Raw genomic sequence first — 21,776 nt, 5'->3', positions numbered from 1 at the left:
AGTAATCACTATTCTACATTCAGGTCAATTTTTTTTTAATATCCACCTGTGAGAGAGCCTGAATTATTTTTTTCTATGTCTTTTATTATTTTACTCAACATTATGCCCTTCAGATCCTTTCATTTTGCTGCAAGAGACAGGATTTTATTCCTCGTGGCCAAATAATACTTCCTTGTATATATATATATACACATCCTCTAGGCCTTTATATATTTTTCCCTTTGGATTGCTTATTTAAACACCAGGCCTCACTAAGTTTCTTTCCTGTAATTTTCATACCAAATAGTTTCTCTAGAGTTATCGTGTGGTAGAAATATTTTCTCAAAGTATTTTAATGTGTACTATACCTTTTGAGGCCTTTTATACCAGAGAATATCTCTATTTCACCTTCAAATTTTAGGGAGGATTCAGCTACATGTAAAAGTCAATTTTTTCCAATTTCCCTTTTTTATTTTTTTTTGGTACAGCCACAACACCCAGCCTTTTTTATTTTTATTTTGAGACAAGATCTCACTAAATTGCCTAGGCTCACATCAAACTTGAAATCCTTCTGCCTCAGCCTCTTGAGTGGCTGGGATTATAGGTATATGCAAACATAGCTGGCTCAATTTTCCTTTTTAAAAAATACTTTGAAACTATAATGCTAATGTTGCTGTTGAATCTGATTCTCATCCTTTCTAAGCAGTTTGCTTTTCTCTCCTTAGAAATATTTCCTTTTCTTAAATTTTACTTTAATGTGATATTTTCCCCTTTAGCTCTTTTGTTTGGTACACAATGAGTCTCTTCACTCTTTCCTTCACTGTGGAGAAATTTTAATTACCAGTTCTTCAAATATTTCACTTTCTTTCTGTCCTTCTAAAGCCTCTATAAATAATATATTGATACTTACTATAATTTTCATACTCTAATTTTTCTCTCATTTTTCTCTTAACTATTTTTGTTGCCTTCTGTGGATATTTTAAACTCCACTCCATCTCACTAAGTCACTCATCAACTATATTTATTCAATCAATGAATTAAACTTTTTATTTCTCTATCTGATTGTCTTTTTAATATATGACTTCATGTCCCTGTTTGTTTGTAGTGTTTTATCTGCCCTTGATAATAGTTATCAGTATTATTATAAATTCTTGTGTTCTCTGGCTCATTAGTTCTGCTCCCTCTGGAATTAATTGTTCAATTTGTTTTCATCTTTCCAGTGCTTAATATTAGTGTTCCACAGTTATCTCTTTATTTTTCCAATATCCTTCAGAGTATCAGCTATAGTTTTAACATTATGTTCTGAGTTCCATCCATATCCCACTTGCTTCTGGGACATCTCCAGAATGAGATTCAAAAGAGGGTAACTCCAAGTGAGTTCCCCATCTTGATCCTCTCTGCCCAATTATGTGATCTACATTTAATGTCCTCAAGATTTAGCCTGATTGTCTTGGTTTTCTTTTCATATTCAATAAAATTGTACTATGTTACAGACCCACCAAAAATTTTCCATTAGCTTATGAAGAAAGTTATTATTTTCTAGAGATAGGTGAGAGATAGTGATAGCCCTGAAGGCAAATACCTAAGGAAATTTTAATCACTTCCAAAATTTCTTAGAATGGTAATACTTTGTAATTATTATAGTGATTCTTTTATTCCTCCCTCCCCACAATGGCCTCTTAATAAACAGCCTGTTTGGTGTACCTTTTTTATTTAAAAATTATTAAAATTTAGTTTTGTAGATTTCTTAAACTAAACTTTAACTGACTAAAAAGATAACTGAGGAAGCCTCTTGGGTTTTATAAACCAGTTTGAATATTGCTGTAAAAATACTATAATGGAAATTGGTTAGGTAGGGTCCTATAAAATTATTTCTGGCCACCCTTATGTTCTTAGCATATCAATATTTGTATCTTATCAGACACTTTTATAGAAGTATAGCCTTTTCTTCTTATCTGACATTCACTTATTCAACAAATATTTATAGGATATTTGCCATACTGTTGTTCTAGTTGTAGGTATCCAGCAAGAAAGACACAGTGCCTTCCTTCACAGAGAATTAGAATTCAACAAAGAACAAAGAATCCAGATAAAGAAGGGAAACAAGAGAGGAGAAGGGGATAAAGGAAAGAAGGAACAAGAAAAAAACACAATAGAAGGAAATAATGGAAACAGCTTTTGTAAATAATGAGGGGAAGAAGGATTGAAGGGAGGGAAAAAGAATGGGAAAAAAAGAAAAAGAAAGATATATCATATTACAGATACAAATTCCCTCTGATGAATGTTATCATTAGGTATACCTAAAATGTACCAATAAAATAAAACCATATACACAGAAAAGAATGTAGATTATATTAAGACACAGAGCCACTGTACTCCAGGCACCTAGAATAATGTAAACATTGGTTGGATGAGTAAATAATTAAAAGCATGTTGAATGTGATGAAAAGAAAGTGCAGATGTTGTGAAGCGTATAAATGGGAGGCCTAACCTCCTTTATGGGATTATATAGCTTTCCAGCAAAAGAACTGACAAGTGAAAGAGTCATCCTTTTAAATGGTTACTGCAGGTTTGATCAATCAGTACCTGGTTTCCTTCCAGACATAGGAGCTGGAATTACCTCAGAATTTTCATTACTGATTTCATTATTTCATTATTGATTTCCATAAATGAAAAAGTAAATGAATTGCTTATAATATCAAAATTTTACAGGAATTTTTAAAAGCATAATTCAGCAATGCTAATTTGTTTCTTGTGTCTTCCCTGCCTGCTACCCATCCCAATTTATTTTCTGATTTTCAGATGAAGGAGCCTCTATGCACCCTTGTGATGATACCTACTGTGGCCCTTTCCCAGAATCTGAGCCAGAGGTCAAGGCTGTAGCTAACTTCCTCCAAAAACACAGAAAGCACATTAAGGCATACCTTTCCTTTCACGCATATGCTCAGATGTTGCTGTATCCCTATTCTTATAAATATGCAACAATTCCCAATTTTAGCTGTGTGGTAAGTATTTGATCCTGTGGTTTCATGCTTCCTTTCTGATGCTAATATGGTTCTAAGTAGTAGTGATAATAGCAAACACATATTTATTCAAATAAGTAATATATATTATAACTTATTTATTCTTTATAATTTTCATATACTAACTCTTTATTCTTCATAATTTTTACATATTAACTCATTTATTCATAACTTTTCATTTTATACTACTTTGTTATTCATAAGTTATCCCCATTTTACAGATGAAAAAACTGAGACCCAGAGAGATTAAGTAATTAGACAAAGAACACACAGGTACTAAGTGTTAAGGTTTTAGCCTTAACTCTAGCTTCAGAGTGGTTTTTAACCACTGCTTTTCAAATGCAATCATTTCAAACCTATTTGCATTCCTACCACAGGTTATACAGCAAAGGTCAGGGTGGATTTGATTAATATTACTACGGCTTTGGTCACATATGCTGGGATGTAATTAACTTTATTGAGTCAATAATTGTTCATAAATTATAGTCTCCCTCTCATTAATTAAAAAGCAAGTTTAATATATAAGTGCTATTTGCTTAATACTACTAAGTCTCTGGACATGGATCTGAAAAATTAGTACTAAGAATGAACAACTTTCAGGCATAAGATTACTTGAAAATGAAAAAGCAGAGGAGCTTTTTTTCCTTACCAAAAACTCAACAATTTCTGCCCTAAAGGGTGTGATTCATTGTAAAATGAGTTCATTTCAGAGCCCATAGCATCTAAAGGCCTATAAAGTTCAAGACCAAGAAAAACTAATAAATAGTGTTAGAAGTTAGGATAGCAATTATCTTTGGGGGAGGGGAAGGGAGGCAGTGATTGGAAGGAGGAACAAAGGGGTTTCTGGATTGCTGCTGCTGTTCTGTTTCTTGACCTGGATAATGGTTACAAGAATGCATGCAATCTCCAATCATTTGTTGAGCTATAAATTTAAAATTCTTGTACTCTTCTGTATGTATGTTTGAAGGTTTCTTTCTAACTCCTGACACGAAATGTGTGGTTTCTTTTCCAGCATCACTTCTCAGACACCTACTGGGTGTCTATCTAGTGACTGACTCCATAGTTAAAGTCTCAGTTGCTTAAGACTCGCCTACTTGAACATCAATTGCCATTGAGGGTTTTTTAGGTTCCCACCACACTCTCCTCAATGTCAGTAATTTACTGCAACTCACACAGCATATTAACATGCTTTATTGTTGCCAGTTTATTATAAAGCTCACTCTCAGCTACAGGGCAGAGGCCAGGGACTGCAGAGTTTCTGTGCCTTCTCCAGTTATACCACCCTCCCAGCACTTTGATGTGTTCACCAACCCAGAAGTCTTTCAAACCCCATTTTTTAGTGGATCTTTATGGAACTTTCATTATATTGGCACAGTTGACTTAATCATTGGCCATTGGTGAAAATCTCAATTTCTGGCCCCTCTGCCCTCCTTAGAGGCTAAAGGATGGGGCTGAAATTTCCAGCCACCAGATCACATGGTTTGGCCTTTCTGGTATTAGGCCTCATCCAGAAGCTATCTGGGGCACCCAGCCACCAGTCATCTCATTAGCATACAAAAGACACTCTGGAGGTTCCAAGGGTTTTAGGAACTGTGTATGAGAATCAGGAACAAAGACCAAATATTTATTTTTTATTATACTAGAATAAAAGTTTTATAAAACTTTTCTTCTTCCTTGAACCCCAGATCCTGCACTAACTGCTTTGTGTTTTCAGGAATTCCTGATCTAAATGTCCAAGTCCTGGAAGGAATAGGAGACATGAGAAGGCCACAAAAGAACCTGGGGAAGGATTTTATCCTGTCCAGAGGGGACTTTCTTCTTGGAATCCCAAGAATTCTGAGCAAATTCTCTCTTTAGAAATACTGTAAAGGGGCCCGGTATTTAGCTCAGTGGTTCCACCACCTGCCTCACAAGCGCAAGGTCCCGAATTTGATCCCCGGTACCAAAAAAAGAAAGAAAGAAAAAGAAATACTGTAAAAATGGTAGTTGTATTCTTTATTGCTATTCTTCAATTTCTCTGTGGATTAAACAGGCTTTCTTTTTGTTGTTGCTGCTGCTGCACTTGATGTTTTTGTTGACCTGACACCTTAAACTACCTCTATCATATTTCTATGGGCAACCCTTCAACACTTTTAGGCATAGTATCTATTCATATACTTACAACAGATTATGAGAAATATGCTATACATTAAAACTGTCATATTGGAATGTCCTCCATATTTTGAATTTATCTTCTGATGATGTGTTCAGCCTATTTCTTCTGTCTTGGTTTGAATGCTATGACATAAAGGTAGATGGAGGGTTTACAACCAAGGAGAGATTTGCCTCCCAATCTCTGGAGTTTTGTTTGGGTTTGTTTGTTTGGTTGGCTTTGGTAGTTGTTTTGTTTTTCAGCTGTCCTGGAGATTGAACCCAAGCCCTTTGCACTGAGCTGCATCCCTAGCACCCCTTCTTTTTCCTATCATGAGACAAGGTCTTTAAATTGCTAAATTAGACAGGTTGTGCTTGAACTATGCTCAAACTTGTAATCTCCCTGCCTCAACTCCCCAGAGATCTCAGATTACAGACGGGTACCACCATACCCAGCTGTGATTTGGGGGGAGGGGAGATACCAGAGATCGAACTCAGGACCTTATGCTTGAGAGGCAGGCGGCAGAACCGGCGGAACCACTGAGCTAAATCCCAGGCCCTCCAGCTGTGATATTTTTGATTGTCACAATTGGCAATTGGCATCTATTGGATAGAGCCAAAGAATATTGCTAGACCATCCTACAACGCACAGGTCAGTCCCCACAGCAAAAAGCTATTCAGTTTAAAAATCAATAGTGCCACTGTTGAGAAATTCTCAAGTGGGTTGAGCATAAGCTAAATCACTAAAACTAAGATTAAAAATTCTCAAAACCTAGGTGATCCCTGAATGTTAGCCAGAAACCATGAAATTCTATTAAAATTGTTTCAAAAACCTTTCATCTGTATGTAAAATTCTATGTTTCTAATGACGTTTTAAAATCATTTATAAAGCTGCTTTTGATATGGCAATATCTAAATAAAAATATACTCCATAATTAGCTGAAGACCAATAAATTAGCCCAGAGTCCTTTTGAACAATTGAAAAGAGGAAACACTATAGGAAAGAGGAGTCACTTAAGTCTTTTTTTTTTTTTTTTTTTTTTTTGGTACCAGGGATCGAACTTGGTTCCTTGCACTTGCGTGCGAGGCAGGTGGCAGAACCACTGAGCTAAATCCCCAGCCCAATTTAAGTCTTTCAAATAGGTGTCTAACTATGTCACCTTGAAAAATAGTTCTTGGGAAAAGTTATGAAGTTTCTACTATTTTGTAGACAGGTCACATCTAAACCCCTTATTAACATGTACCTATATTCAAATGCAGTGACCTCACAAGGTTAAAATTCTGCACAAGCTTTGTTTAAATAGGCAAAGAGCCCCCCTTTTTATTCTTAATAGGCTTTTTCATGGATTTACTCATCTTCAATAATAAGAAACAAAATTCTCCTGACCAGCAGAATGCAGTAATTGTCTAAAAGTAGAAATATCTGTCCTTGCCATGCTAAGACAATTGGAGATGTTAAAAATCTTCAAACATTCTCCATAAAGATAGCTCATTATGGTGTTTACATTTCTTTTCTGTTGTCTCCTGGGAGAAGAATGTCATCGTCAGTGAGATCAATAATAAAATAGCCTGCCAGCTCTTGAAGACTGGCCCCTGAATATCCACCAAGGATGGGCTTTGTTACAAATCCTGCCTTATGCTTCCCTGAGCTGAATGAGAACAGCAACTTGAAGCTTAGTCCAGCACACACCACCATGTTGTCCAGAATGCTTCAATTAAAGTATTAAATTATTCATAGGAGAACTGAAATGGGAGAGCTATATACTGGTTTCAATATAGTTCTTTTCCTCTCACATGTCATACAATACTTCTCTCACTACTTTTCGAACTAGTGCTTTTACATCATTTGAAAATGTTTTTAAGTACATTTGAAAATGTTGAATGTTTAAAAGACATTTGAAAATGTCAAATATTTTAAAGGACAATATCATTCAAGTTCATGTTAGAATATCAACCTTTTGGAATTTGATTGTGTTGATTATTTTTCCTGATTCTGGCACTGATAGGAAGGGTTCCACCTTAGAATTTCTGTATCTTAGCTGTACCTAATTAAGCTCCATGAGAGGCATATATAACCTTAGAGTCATGAAGCATCCTGAAACTGATGTTCTCATTTCCATTAGGGATAAATATATAATGTAATAAAAGATATTCATTCTTGATGGTTTCTTAATTGATTCAAATATGTTTTAAATAACTTGTACGTGTCCACTGAAAAAATACTTAAGGATCAATATGATTGTCAAAATACTCTTGCAGACTTGTGCTTATTCAACATTCATATGAGAAATATTGATTAAGCATCTTTTATACACAGGCATATTGCTAAGGACTGGATATGAGCTATGAGGGAGATTGACGTTGTCCCTGCTCTATCAAATATTTTATCATATACAGAACACTAAATCACCCTCAGAAAATATGAATACTTATCCTAGCTCAACGATTCTTTGCTGTTTAATCTCATTTGACGTCACAAGACTTCCTTTTCTCATCTGTAAAACAGAAATGTTATTGATCACTAATTTGATGTGATAATCATTCAGTGAAGTGATGTGCTCTAAAATATGCTGCAGAATGTTATGTGACATGAGTCCTTCATCATCATCAACATTAATATTATTACCATTTACAGCAGTTAACTAATGTGCCCATTGTGTTCTCTGGGTTGATGACCAATAGGGCTCAAGCAACACACCAGTGTTTCTTAAAATTTCAAGGCAACAATACAAGTGATATAGTTTATCCATTTTCCCTTACAGGAATCTGCAGCTCATAAAGCTGTGAAAGCACTTCGGTCAGTATATGGGGTAAGGTACAGACATGGACCTGCCTCCAGAACATTGTGTAAGTTTCCTGTGTACATTGTGTTAGAACCATCTCTCTTCAACCAATATCCTGTATCATGACTTCCCTCTCAAAAAGAGTGTTCTCTTTAATGTGAAATTTGTGACTATAAAATTAGCCAAGGAAGATGGAAGGAGCTTATATCTGGTTAGTTTTACACAGCCTGACAGAAATCGCTAAACCAAAATAACAAATTCTAAGCAGAGACTATGCTAAGCATGTGATAATGACTGCAAGTTGAATTGAGATCTTATGACAGTAGAAAGTACCAGAATGGGCTCCGTAAGCACTTGTAACTACTGTAAGGGTGGAAATTGGCCTTGAGAAGATAATGAAGTAAATGTTTCAGCTCTACAACAGCTTCCCTCTTATTCTTTTCCCCCACTATTCTTAAGAGAAGCTATTTCTTACATGAATCTTCAGCTGATTTCTCCCTTAAAAGATGATTTAAAAATATTTCTTCTTTTATGTGAAACAAAAACAACTGGTTACATGGAAAGAACTTGGACAAAGAACCGTAAGATGTGTATTCTAGTCTAAAATCTGCCAGGTGTGTCCTCCTGGCTAACATATTAATTCTGAGCTTCAGTTCCCATAACTGTAACATGAAGAATTGGATTACATCATTTCTCATGGCCTTTCAAATTCTAAAATTTATTGACTGGATAACTGGCAAAACTTAGTGAGAAGTCTTGTATATCTGAAGTTCTCTGTATGAATATGATGGTAAGCACATAGGCTGTATGTGTATGTATAGGTAATAGCATCTGATTATGTTTCTCAATAACAGCAGATTTTTCCTTGATTTCTTTTATCTACCTGTATCTTATCCCTCACTTTCTTCAGCCTTCAGAACCAAAGCTTGGTTTGTCAATTAACATTTTTTGTCAGATAAGTTTATCCTAATAATGAAACTAACAAAATCATCAATAGGTGCTTTTTTCTAAATCCATGGTCATTAGTCTCATACTGACCTTTATAGAATTGTTTTTCAATAGTTATCCTGAAAGGAGAAAAATTGTATTTTTAAAAACTTATATTAGCAACTATTACCAATATAATTATATATTCACAATGTTTACACTAATTTTAAAAAATCTTAGAGTTCACCTTTTCAGCTTGGTATAAAGGCACAGTCATAGTATATTTACAAGAACAATCTGTTACCATAGAAATGAAGCTGTCATATCACCATGATGTAACTGTGGGCACACATTATTTCAGACTCTGGCTACTATGACTACTATTTGTAATTCCAGTGTACTCTAACCAGACTGACAGTGAAGCCACAACCTATTTCTGTCCTTAATTGAAGCATAAGGAATCTGAGAAAGCACAGAGTAATTTATTTGTCATCTTCACATAATGATTCCATCCTAACTTGTCCTAGAAAAATAGTATAAGAAGTAATTTTTTGTGAGTAAATAAACATGCTCTAGAAATTTAATAATAGTGAATCAAACTGGATAATACAAATTTCAGGAAAAAGTATACCATGATTTTTCTATGAAACATCTATTCATTTAAACAGAGCCTGTTATAGTAAAAACTACATACTAGGTATTTGGAATTAGAATGATATCAAGTAAAAAATAGAAAATATATCCCAATAAAATGATTTATCATTTCATTTAATTTTCAACAAGTATTAGGATAGCCGTCTCATACAAAAAGGGAGACTGGGTGGGGGATTTAGCTCAGTGGTTTCGCCACCTGCTGCACAAGCACAAGGACCAGAGTTCAATCCCCGGTACCAAAAAAAAAAAAAAAGGAGACTGAGGCACAGAGAAGTTCTGCAGTAGTTGGTGAGATTGTATACAAGGCTGGTAGCAGTCTACAGTTAGTGTCTATGCTTGAAAGTTCTATGCTAAAAAGCCGGACCATTTGAAGTCACAGGAGCCAAGAAAGAGTTGCCAGAATGGATTGTCATCTATGTTAAGTGCTATACAGAGGCTGAAAGTAGGCCCTGAGGAGAAAAAAACAAACAAACACACAAATAAACAAAAGCCAAAAAATGAGATTAGGCCTTTGGTCATTGGTAACCTTTAAGAACAAAGTTTAATAGAAATGTAGAGGCAAAAACCAGACTGAAAATTGTTTAAGATCATACCAAAAATATATAGAGATTCTCTTCTGAATTATCAAGAAGTAAGCAAAAGAAATTGGAACCAAAGGTATATGGCAGGATCATAGGGAAGAAGTGGTCCTGGAGCATTTTGGTGGATGCAAATGAAAGAGAGAGGATTCATAAAGGAAACAAGGTCCTGGAAAAGGGACCTGCCTATTACAGAGAAAGCAGTAACAAATGGAACCAAGAGGTGATACAAGAACACACAAGCAGCATGTCTGAACTAGAAGGAGAAAATTCAGGTTGCTCTGTTGTCAGTAAAGGAGGTGATAGGTTAAGAGTATGGGAGACAGTGGTAAGGTGAGGGACAGAACAAGATGAGAATGTGAAAGGTTCAGTAAGTGCACGATTATGAAAAGGAGCATAAAGCAGCATTGGGAGCAGAAAACAACTTCAGTGATTAAGCAGCGTGGATTTACTGGATATCTATTCAGCAAGGACTTTCTCTAACTGGAATTGAAGAAGAGCAATACAAAGGCAGAGAAGAAGGTTAGGGAGAAGATATTTTGGGAGTCTGGTGAGAAATTTAAAGAAATAATTGACCATGGCCAAATGGAGAATCAAATAAGACCACAAGAGGCAAGAAGGAATCTGGAAACTACAGCTTAAGTAAAAGCAAAGAACAGTAAAGGAAGGAGTGGAAAAATGGAGAAGATAGAAAAAAAAAGAGATGATTTTCTGGGAACAAAATTTCAATATCTAGACCTTTGAAGTAGAGAAAAACTGAATGATAAGAACTAAAAGAATATTTTAAAAAGTCCCTGGTGTAAGCTGTTTATTGGTAAATAAAGTAAATGTGAAGATTAAATATTACTGGACCTGAGGTTAAGAAATTTTAATGTCATCATACTGGCAAAGCTCTAATATATAGACTAGCTCTTCAAAGATGGTAGCAGGTATGATTTATAAGTTCCATGAACCAGATGCCAAAGAACTGCATTATTCTTACTGAAATATTATTTCACTGGAAGGATTTTGTATAACTTAGTAAGCAAGCACTGTACATACATATTTTGAAAGTTATGCAAACTCTTCAGTGAGGCTAATTCTAATTTTATTTATTTGTTTATTTTTTACTTTTAGATGTAAGCTCCGGTAGCTCAATGGATTGGGCTTACAAAAATGGAATACCCTATGCATTTGCTTTTGAACTACGTGACACTGGGCATTTTGGATTTTTACTCCCGGAGATGCTCATCAGGCCCACCTGTACAGAGACCATGCTGGCTGTGAAGAATATCACAATGCACCTGCTAAAGAAGTGCCCCTGAGTCAGGTCAGCCCCCAGAGAGACAGCTGATTCTGACCAAAGGCTGTTCAACGCCGGGTGGAAATTGGTTTTAAAGAGAAGGGTAGCTACTTAGAGTAAACATATCTATAAAGTTTTAAAAGATCATCTCATGCAATTTGACACTTTCCAACAAGAAAAAAACAGTAAAACTTAGGGTGCAGCCTAAGTTTGTTATAAGAAAAAGCATGCATTTTATATCCCTTTAGAGTCTTGATTGATTACAGGGGAAGGGATGTTTTCAAATTCCTTTGTCTCAAGAAAAGTACAAATTAGTTGAGGATTTACCTTCAGTAAACCGCATGCCTTCAATTAAAATCTAGGCTACTTGTAATGTTTGTTTGATTCTCATTGTAAATGGAAATTTTTGAAATGGAAAGCACCAACTATACTTCTTATTATAATAAACATACATTTTTTTCAAGACCTCAGATTGTTCACATCTTCAACCCCTAGTATTAGTGGTACCATATACCTATAAAAATATAGCAAAATAGAGCAATTTATGTTTAGAATCCAAGAACCCCACTTCTTTTTTAAAAGGTAAATATTGAGGTGCCAGATACAGAGTTAGGAGCCTTACACTAATAATCTCACTTATTCCACACAATACATATTTCAAATGAGGGAACCAAGGCTTAGAAAGTTTACTTTTACTAGACTTCCATTTCCAGGAAGATGACAGGGCAGATATCTGTACCACTGGAAATAATTAAAACTTCTAGACAAAATATAATTCTTTCAATCATTTTAAATCATCAAACAAGAAAGTAAGATCTCAGACCAGGAATTGAGTGAAAACAAGAACCTAGAAAAATAAGTGGTTCACTATTAATCCTGAAGCATTTGTAGAGCAGCTGAGTACAGACTTTTTTTCAAAGCATTTTGAGGAATAGGGCTAGAGAAGAAAGTGAAATATGTTAATTAGAAAATACACACGCCAATGAGCTCTAGGATTCCTGAGGGCTGTTCGTGCAGTATAAGGGTTAATTAAAAATACATCTCCATACCACTTCTAGTGGACCACTAGGAAAACTGACAATTTCGAGTTTGGGCAAGAGAGTGGAACAGAGGGAAATTGTCACTGAGGATTTGGAACCAAATTCTAGTTAGTCCTCACACAGGCTTATGGCCCAAATTCAGACTACTTAAATGGTCTGATAAACCTCTAGCCAAGAATTTAATTCAGATTAATCCCAAACTGGTAATACCCCTAAGCATTTGGTAGAAGCAAATAAAATCCTCTTAGGAGATTTGCCTGACCAGTACATATCATAAACACCAAGATAAAGAGATAAGCCTAAAAACTTCCAGAGGGGAAAAAAGGACCCTGGACAAAGGAATGAGGACATGACTGGTGGGAAACTTCTCAACAGCACAGCTAACCCTTGAAGAAAATGGAGAAATGCCTCAGAGTTTTGAGGGGAAAAATCTACATGCAGCAAAATTATCCATGAAATATGAGGCTAGGATATAAACATTTTCAGAAAAGCTTCTCTCAAGAAACTCCTGGACGATGTGCTCTACAAAATGAGAGTAAACCAAGAGAAAATTTTAGGATCTAAGAACCTGAGGAGTCCAACCTAGGAAACAAGCATGGAGAAGAATCTTGAGATAATGGTGAAGGGAAAGGCCCAGATAACAACTTTGTGTCAGACTTACAGAACAACTTACTTGAAATAGCAGAAAGAGAATAGCAAGAAGAGAAATAAAGAAGAGACTTCAGATGAATGTGAAGATAAATATGAAATGGATAGGAAACTTAAATATGTTCAGAGGTTTTTTTCTATTTAGAACTTAGGGATAAATTCATTTAAAAAAATACAGAAAACCAAGCAAACCAAAAATTTATTTTTAGCTGGTGAAAACAATGAGTTATATAAGAGAAGAAATGAAATCCTAGTATGCTGTGTCACTTAAGGATAAATAATACTTACACAGTCAAAACAATGTTATTTATAGATATAACAGAAGAATAAGAAGAAGTAAAATGTATGTGAAAGGGAGGAGTATTAGGAAAGCTATGTCCTCATCTTCCACAGAAGAAAATCAATAAATAATCTACAAGACTCAAAAATCAAGAAATATCTCTATACACACATTATTTAGAAAAAAGAAAGTAATGAGACCAGGGATTTAGCTCAATGGTGCCACACCTGCCTCAAAAGTGCAAGCTCCTGAGTTCAATCCCAGGTACCAAAAAAAAAAAAAGAAAGAAAAGAAAAGAAAAAGAAGAAAGAAACAAGAAAATAAATACTAACAGAAAGAACTAAAAATGTTAAAAAATTATTGAACCAATGAAAATAAATTGGGAGTAAGGAGGGATGGAACAGGAGACTATTGTTTGTGATATAAGCCTTGTCATATTATTTAACAGATTTTATTTTTTAATTAAGAAATATACATGCCAATGTCAGATATATTTTCATGTTTATAAAATGTATGTACATGGTTTCTATAAAAATGTCAAAATTAAAATTTAAAAATATTAAATAAGTTTATGTGGGAGTGCCTAGCACAAAAACTAAAATATTATAAACAATCAAGAAATAGTAGTTTTGTATATGTTTCGTCAGTCTGAATCTTTTTATTGTGTAGTCCCAGTGATATATTTGCAGTATAGACTGTTTCTCAGACAGTTTCAGTGCTGGTCCTGATAAGGAACTATATATCTGAAAATTTAAACTTCTAGTTATCCCATGTAGCAGTAAACATCCAGAGGTGATTGGGGATTAGGGGGTTTCATTATACTAATTTCTACTAGAATAGGCAAAAGCCTAAATGTCTAGAACAATTAGGAGGATGAAACCTTATAAAGATCTCCAAGAATGAAAAGCTGCTGCTTCTCAAAAAACCTGACTAGATGCTGGTCTCATCTGACTTTAATGGACATTTTGGTGCCAGGAAACTTTTCCCTTTGTTTGGGACCTGTCATACTCCCTGCTTTGTTAGCTCCCTGTGTCCAGATCCCTTGTGACAACCAAATGATAAGAAACTCTGGAGTATTGGAGAAAAAAACAAAGAATGTATAGATAACCCTAAAAATTCATTTTTTATTATATTATTAAATTTCATCTTTACCAAACTCTATATGAGAGCTGTCAGCAAGTTAGTACTAAGAACTAAAATTTATATTATTTTATTTGTCCTTGCCTGTCACATAGTATAATTGCTAAGAATATTTTTTCAAAGTCAAAATAAGGGCAAAAGAAAATATAGAATCTGAATAATATAAAAACTCTGAAGTTTTTGAAGTATATGGTTTATTATCCATATATCAAGATGAAATTTTGCCTTAAACTTCATGCAAATTCTTTTCAATGATTACTCTCACATTTCAATAGCACTGTGTACATTTTTTGGCGCAAGTTCTATAAGTGGGAATTTTAATATTTATAGGCTACTTTTACTTTTAATCATTTTAAGCTAAGCCACAAAATGTACGGTGGGATGATTTATGTTCAAGACACTCTGCTAGGTGCTGTGTGTGAGGAACAGAAGTGTTATATTTATGTCAATATTTGCTTAAGAATATATGAATATTTGCTTCAACTGAAAGGAGCACATGCATTTTAAAAAATATTTTAGCAAGATGTTTTTTCTTCTATTATAAAAGTAATTTTATAGATTCTGGTTATATTGAGTTTCAATTCTCAATCAGTTTTAGTGAGTGTTTTAGGGCTAAAGTAATAAAGCACCCTAAATTAATTCTATTCTAAAATAAATTATATTCTAAAACAATAGAAGTTTATTGTCTTGTGATTCTGGAGTCCAGAAGTCCAAAATCAAGGTGTCAACAGGGCCAGTTTTACCTCTAAAACTGTAGGGATATCCTTCCTTGTCTCTTCCTAGCTTCCAGTCCTATGTTAGTGATCTTTAGCTTGCAGTTGCATAACTCTAACCTTTGCCTGGCCACACATGGCATTCTTCTTTGCGTCTCTGTCTTCACATGGCCGGTTTCTTATAAGGATACCAGACATGCTGATTAGGAGCCACCCTACTCCAGCAGAACATGACCCTAATTATGGCTCTAATGACCCTATTTCCAGATAAGATCACATATTGTTTGAGTTCTAGTATTCCCAGTCAGATTTTTGTAAATAGATAATTAAAAGAAACAAAATGATCTATTGTTTCTTTTTAAATAAAAGTATAGTTCAAATTATGATGTGCTCTTCTCAGCACTGGAAGTTGTTAGTTTTAGTGAGAGTTGTGTATTACCTTAGCTCTCGATAACCATTTCAGGCTGCTGCATCATAAAAAATATTTACAGCTAAATTATACTAAATCAAATCTAATTGATTAAACCAGAATTCTACAAAATGTTAATTAAAGTATGTTGTAGATTAAGCACAGTAATTACATGAGTGATTGTATTTAAAAGAATATTTTCATGAATCAGAATATTGCATAATAAACCTGAAAACAGCTACACTGAATACCTAATGTATTTCACAGAATACATTGTACTGAGAACTCTTAAGACATCTGAATAATGCACATGAAAAATAAGGTAGCCTGCAGAACTCTAAAGGCAGATTTTAATTAACTCCTCATTTTCAACATCCAGATTCTGTTTCTTCAGTTATGACTCCTATAACTATATCCTCTTTTCCTAGTGGATGCCCTGTGGAGATGTCTGCCCAGAGCATACATCCTGGTTTCACCAGCTCAGGGTACGTGAGGCAGGCACATCCAATTACAATTCAAGACACTGTGATCTATGGATGTTATAATTAGCCTTATAATTTAGTTATGAGTTAAACTAAAAGACTGGCTTCATGACCTAGCCACATAACCCTGAAGCTATATGTTCTAAGTTTCAAAATAACTCAAGAGTAAATGCTTCCACAGTCAAGAAGAATTGAAAAGATAACAACCTCACCTTGAAAATGAGCAGGCAGACACATGTGCACATGCAACAAACAAATGATAATTGTTAGAATTAGTTAGTGCTATTATTTGAATATGTTTCACAAAAGTTTATGTGTTGCAAACTCAATCCCCAAATGCACATATTAATAGTGGAAATGGGGCCTTTGGGAAGTAATTAGGATTAGATGAGTTCATGAGGGAGTGGCCATCAGGATGGCATTCGTGGCTTTATAGGAAGAGGAATCAAAACTGTCAAGCTTGTGGTCTCACCACATGATATGCTCCACCATGCTTTAATGCAGCAGGAAGGCCCTCATCAGATGCTGGCACCATGCTTTGGGACTTCTCAGCCTCCAAAACTGTAAGCTAAATGAATCTTTATTCTTTTTAAATCACCTAGTCTGTAGCATTCAGTTATAGCAACAGAAAACAGACTAAGACAGTTATTGAATTTCTGTGACTGCTATATTTTTGTTAGAGGCATGGATCCCTACCGCCCTAGATAAAAAATCTTCAGTAATTTAGAGATACATTCAGTATTTTAAGGGATCTCTTGTGTCTGCTAAGCAGAAATTGTGTTGCTGGATGTGTTTGTATCCAGCTGCCTATTTCAAGCAATATCAGTCTGAAATATTATGTAAAGTTTTAATTTGGTGAAGCAACAAACATGAATAGATAGTTTAATGGCTTTGCGTTAGGGTCAACAGAATTTTATAAAATAATGAGTATTTGAAGTAAGTGTCACTGAACCTGTCACAAGCTATCATGAGAGAGAAGTGAGGCTATCCTAAAGAGGCAGCACTAAGCTAACTAGAAGTGTCTAAGAATCAACTAATTATTTATGATGATAGTAATAATTCTTTATTGAATTTACCCTCAAAGAATTAATTCTGCACTGAGAACTTGAAATCAAATTAATGCTCTCTGTAGACTCAGAACTGTAAATACTAGCCTCCATCTTTTAAATATTTGGGAGTCTATTCCTATTTATTTATGTATTATCTTTAGTCAAGCTGCTTTCTTGCAGAAGATCTTCTTTGAACATTCCAAATAAAAATCTTAAAACAATCTTCATGTTTTTATAAGACCAGTTAATTATTTCAAGTAGTATTTAAGTATAACTGGCAAAAGTATTCATCCTATAACTGAATACAAATTTTTAGTAGACCAGAGTCTTTCTTTGCCTTTTAGGACTAAAGAGAATTTTAGTTTTGCCTGTCTTTTTTGTCTTTCTTCTGTCTCCCAAAAAGGTAGGTTCTGCTTCACTTGCCCAGTCATTGAGTTGAGTAATAAAGAGTGGATTGGAGAAGTGAGAAATGTAGGTCGGCAACAAGAGGGTCTTCAGATGAGAACCGGAGCTTTCCTAAGAATGGTGAGGAGTAGAGGCATGAACAGGTGCACTTGGTAGGACACTAGATAAAAGAATTTTTTTAATGAATTTTAAGAAACATTGCTGAAGATCATATGTTCTTTTTGTCATGCCCTAATAAAGAATTGAAAGATTGAAATTCTTGGGCCATATTATTTTAAATGCATCATTTTGGCAGGATTATTTATTTGGATTCTAATTTTGTTAACATTAAAATTCCCAGTGGACCTTTCCCATAATTTCTATGTGTCTGTTGAATATCCTTGCCATGTCTAAAACTAAGAAGCCATCAGAATCCTGCATTGCAAAGGAGAACTCAAAAATGTGGCTCTCCATTCTCTTTTGTAGGATACAGGCATGTGGCTTAAGCTCTCCATAAGAATCAGTTCAGAAGGGAGAGTTGCTACTCAATTGGCATAAAGTTTCAGTTATTCAAGATGAATAAGTTGTAGAGGTCTGCTATATAATACCAAGCCTATGTTAACAACATTGAATTGTAAACTTAAAATGCTTTTTTCCCCTTCTTCCTCACCACTTTTTGTACCCAAGTCCTTAGGCATACTAAGGTTCAACAAGCACCCTACCACTGAACTATACTCCCAGTGCTGTACATTTAAAAATGTCTGAGAAGAGATCTCATGTTAAATGTTCTTATCACAATTTTTAAAAATCAACATAGATTTAGAAAAGGAAGAGGAGGAGAGGGGAAGAAAGCAACATGAAGGAAGAAGGCACCACATAGAATCCATGTGGTAGCAAAAATGTTCCTGCTGCAGAAAGTGCAGTAGTGGGCTGGGGCAGTAGCTTTGTGCCTTAGTGTTTATAAGATAGTAGTAGAGGGCATAGTTAAATGCCTTGAGCTAGTTTTATAACCCATATTTGGACTTCATTTCTAAACTCCTAACCCTTGAGCTGGTTTTCTCACAAATATCCACATAACCTCCTCATCCACTTAATTAGCCAGCATCAACTTCTGGTACCACACAATACATTTTATGAAAACCTTTATTGGGTTGAATATGAAAATAACGGCTCAGTTTCTCATGCTTAATCTAATTTTCTATCTAGCTGAGGGATTATTTGCTGGATAACATTACTTATAGGTTCTAACCTGTAGCTTTTTTTAGGGATAAAAAATAAGGTTTTGTTTCCAAAAGATATTAGAGAAGACAAGAGTAGACCATGGAATAAAGTGTTCTTCAAAATCCTAAGTGTAATTTGCTCTTGTAAACAAAGGGCAGAATGAGATAAGAAATATATATATGGCTTTATATTAATAAAAGAAATAGCTCTGGCTGGCAGTCTTGGGTCTCCAGAGGGGCCTCCTTTGGTTTTTATTTGTGAAATGCACATAACAAGGGCCATATTACAGGAGTATTGTGAAGATTGTTGAAGGTAATACATAAAGAACAGCAGCAAAGGCTGAGCCCTGCATCATTCATACCAAGCAAGGTTTTCTAAATTTTATGAATATGTAAGAATACAAGGTAAAGGATGCAGGCAAGACTTTTTCCTGGGGGTTGGAGTAATCTAATCAAAGTGTGCTAGGCAATCCCAGACTTCCAGCTCACCAAAAGCAAATTCTGGGGGAAACGAGGTGTAAAAGTCTGATAATCAACCACCTGGACACCTGAACTGATAGCACAGGAAGTAACAAAACAGATGAATGAGGCTCTAGAAAAATTCAAAGCAGAAATAATCTCCCAGATAAATACAGAGATGGTGAACAGAATGAAAGACATGATTAGAGACTCTAGAACAGAAACAAAAAAAATAGATGAGTCCAGAACCATGATGGAAGCCATGAATGCCCAACATAGGAAAGAAATGGAATCCATGAAACAGATTCAAACAGATATCCAGGAGATTAAAAACTCTATCGAAAGTATACACAGCAGACTGAGCCAATCTGACGATAGGATATCAGATATAGAAGACAGGATGGCAATCAGTGACCATGAAAAGAGAGATCTCTTAAAAATAGTAAGGGACCATGAGAAAGCAATCCAACAGCTCCTAGACGACACAAAGAAGAATAATATAAGACTGATAGGAGTCCATGAAAAAGCAGGACAAAGTACAAATGACATAAAAAAAACTATTCACAGAATTAGTGACAGAAAACTTCCCAAACAAAGCAAAAGAATTTGACATACAGATAAGTGAGGCATGTAGGACTCCAAAGTGTGCTAAGATCCTCATTAATTATGTATAAAAATTAAGATCTTATTATGAACAACTTTTTTCACACTCGAGCTACTAGATACCTTGTTTAGGAAATTTATTTTTTATTCTATTGACAACTATTGACAAAGCACATCAACTTGAAAAAATGGTCCAGTAAATATCTTCTTTACAAGGAGGAGAAAATTATTTCAATATAGGCTCTAATGGGAGGACATATTCCTCATTGGCCCTCTGGGCTAAGAAGTATTTTACTCTTAAAAACCTAAACTAAATAGATTAAAATAATTACTGGATATACTTACCACTCTTTGTACATGAAAACCTGCTAGAGGAAAAAATTATGTCTCAAGAGAATGTGTTCATTTATTCAATAAATGTTTATTGAACAATTAGTCTGTGATACTGTCTTCTGTCAAGGTAGTTCACAAGCAAAATCATGAAGAGAGTGAAGTTCTTACCACTGTCTTCTCAGTAACCAGTATGCTCTACTGCCTGTCACAGTCCAGGAAACCATCACCATCACCATTCCCATCCCCATCCCCAAATAAGCCCCTGTATCCTACTTCTCTTTTCAGATGGTTCTCAAGTGTGCTCCAGAAATAAGCGCTGTCATTTAGCTGTCAGTTGGATAGGAGTACAGGTATCTCAGAGATACTATAGTATAAAAGAACTTTAACTTCTACACAGAATGCACTTTCTAGCAGGTAATAATTGTGTAACCATAGAAAAGAATTTCTAGTGGTATTCACGAGGTAAGTACACCACACACTTTAGCATATCTACCACTACTGCACTGGTGTGTAAGGCACACTCACATCTTGGCTAACAGTCATTTTGTTTTTCCTACTTCTTCAGCTCCAGTCAGAGATGTGCAGTTTTCCACTCCTCTAATGGCTGGGCATATGACCAAACACTCCATTCTTCAGATTACAGATCATTTCATTTCTGGGCCTCAACCATTCCACGGCTTCAAGTCTACAAATAAGAGAGGGAATGTCATCTTTCCTATTCTGGCAGTGAGCCACACAGTCATACCCTGGATTATTCCAAAATTTTAAAACTGTTTTATGTTTGTGAACACACAGAAATACACACACAAGCTGGCATATTTTCACTGTTTAAATATTTCCTTGTAGTTTTTCTGCCTTTTGGAGAATTGACCACAAGAGAGTCCAAATTAAATATTACCATGTAGTAAATATAAATTGTATTTAAAAATCTTAAAAATTGCTTTGCTTTTTCCTCAGAAGCATAAAAGAAGCAGCCAAGATGTGTAACATACTACTTTTCTTTTTTGTCCTGCTCTCAATGTAGGAGAGTGAGCAGCTGCTGTCTCAGTAGATACCTAACCTAAATAACTATTCTTAAACATAAAAAAAAAGAAGTCTCTGGGAACTTTCATTAATTGAAGATCTATGTTCCACGCATTTGTACTCAAAGAATGTCAACAATGGATCTTGTGATAATAATACTTCAAAAGTGATTTAAATTTTTTAAAGTACATTATACTTTCAGTAATCTGACAATATCCCTGGGTATTAAGATAGTAACTTCACAATGCTACTTACACAGTAAGCCTTGCTCAATAATTACTTGCTGATTGCCTAATTGCTATATAATCACAAATAAAAACTGAAGCACAGAATAGTTAAGTGATTTGAATATGTTTTTGTATCATTGGGGGTAAAGCTGAGAATACAAGCCAAATCCTTATATTTTTAAAATATCTTACTATTGAAATTTTCAAACACACAAAGGTAATATAGTATAATAAACTCTATCACCCAGTTTCAATAATTATTAACATTTTATTTTACCAAACTTATTTCATGTTTCTTCCTCCACCTTTTTTTCTTATGACAGTATTTTAAAGCAAAACATAGCCGTATTATTGTAAAGTCATTCAATTTTACTTGTATTTGTTTTTGTTTGTTTGATTGATTGATTGTG

The 21,776-nt window shown here is 34.8% G+C and overlaps 1 protein-coding gene and 1 pseudogene across 2 annotated transcripts in view; one reads left to right on the top strand and one right to left on the bottom strand.

Annotated features, from left to right (window-relative positions):
* Cpa6 (carboxypeptidase A6) overlaps positions 1–20,366 on the top strand; it is a 389,851-nt gene extending 369,485 nt beyond the window's left edge. Inside the window, exons 9-11 of the mRNA XM_004842087.3 lie at positions 2,782–2,984; positions 7,895–7,979; positions 11,191–20,366. Coding sequence (XP_004842144.2) covers positions 2,782–2,984; positions 7,895–7,979; positions 11,191–11,378 — 476 coding nt within the window. The 3' untranslated portion in view covers positions 11,379–20,366. The remainder of the gene's footprint in view (positions 1–2,781; positions 2,985–7,894; positions 7,980–11,190) is intronic.
* The window catches only part of LOC147824140 (uncharacterized), a 206,394-nt pseudogene that overhangs the window by 114,250 nt on the left and 70,368 nt on the right, over positions 1–21,776 (bottom strand). The gene's annotated exons all lie outside the window — the stretch shown is intronic.

The sequence above is a fragment of the Heterocephalus glaber genome, unplaced genomic scaffold (genome assembly GCF_053883595.1).
Source record: "Heterocephalus glaber isolate CG9 unplaced genomic scaffold, H.glaber_assembly_v1.0 deba00001553, whole genome shotgun sequence".
Classification (NCBI taxonomy): domain Eukaryota; kingdom Metazoa; phylum Chordata; class Mammalia; order Rodentia; family Bathyergidae; genus Heterocephalus; species Heterocephalus glaber.
Note: the sequence above shows the minus strand (reverse complement) of the source record. Positions and strands in the feature narration are given on the sequence as shown.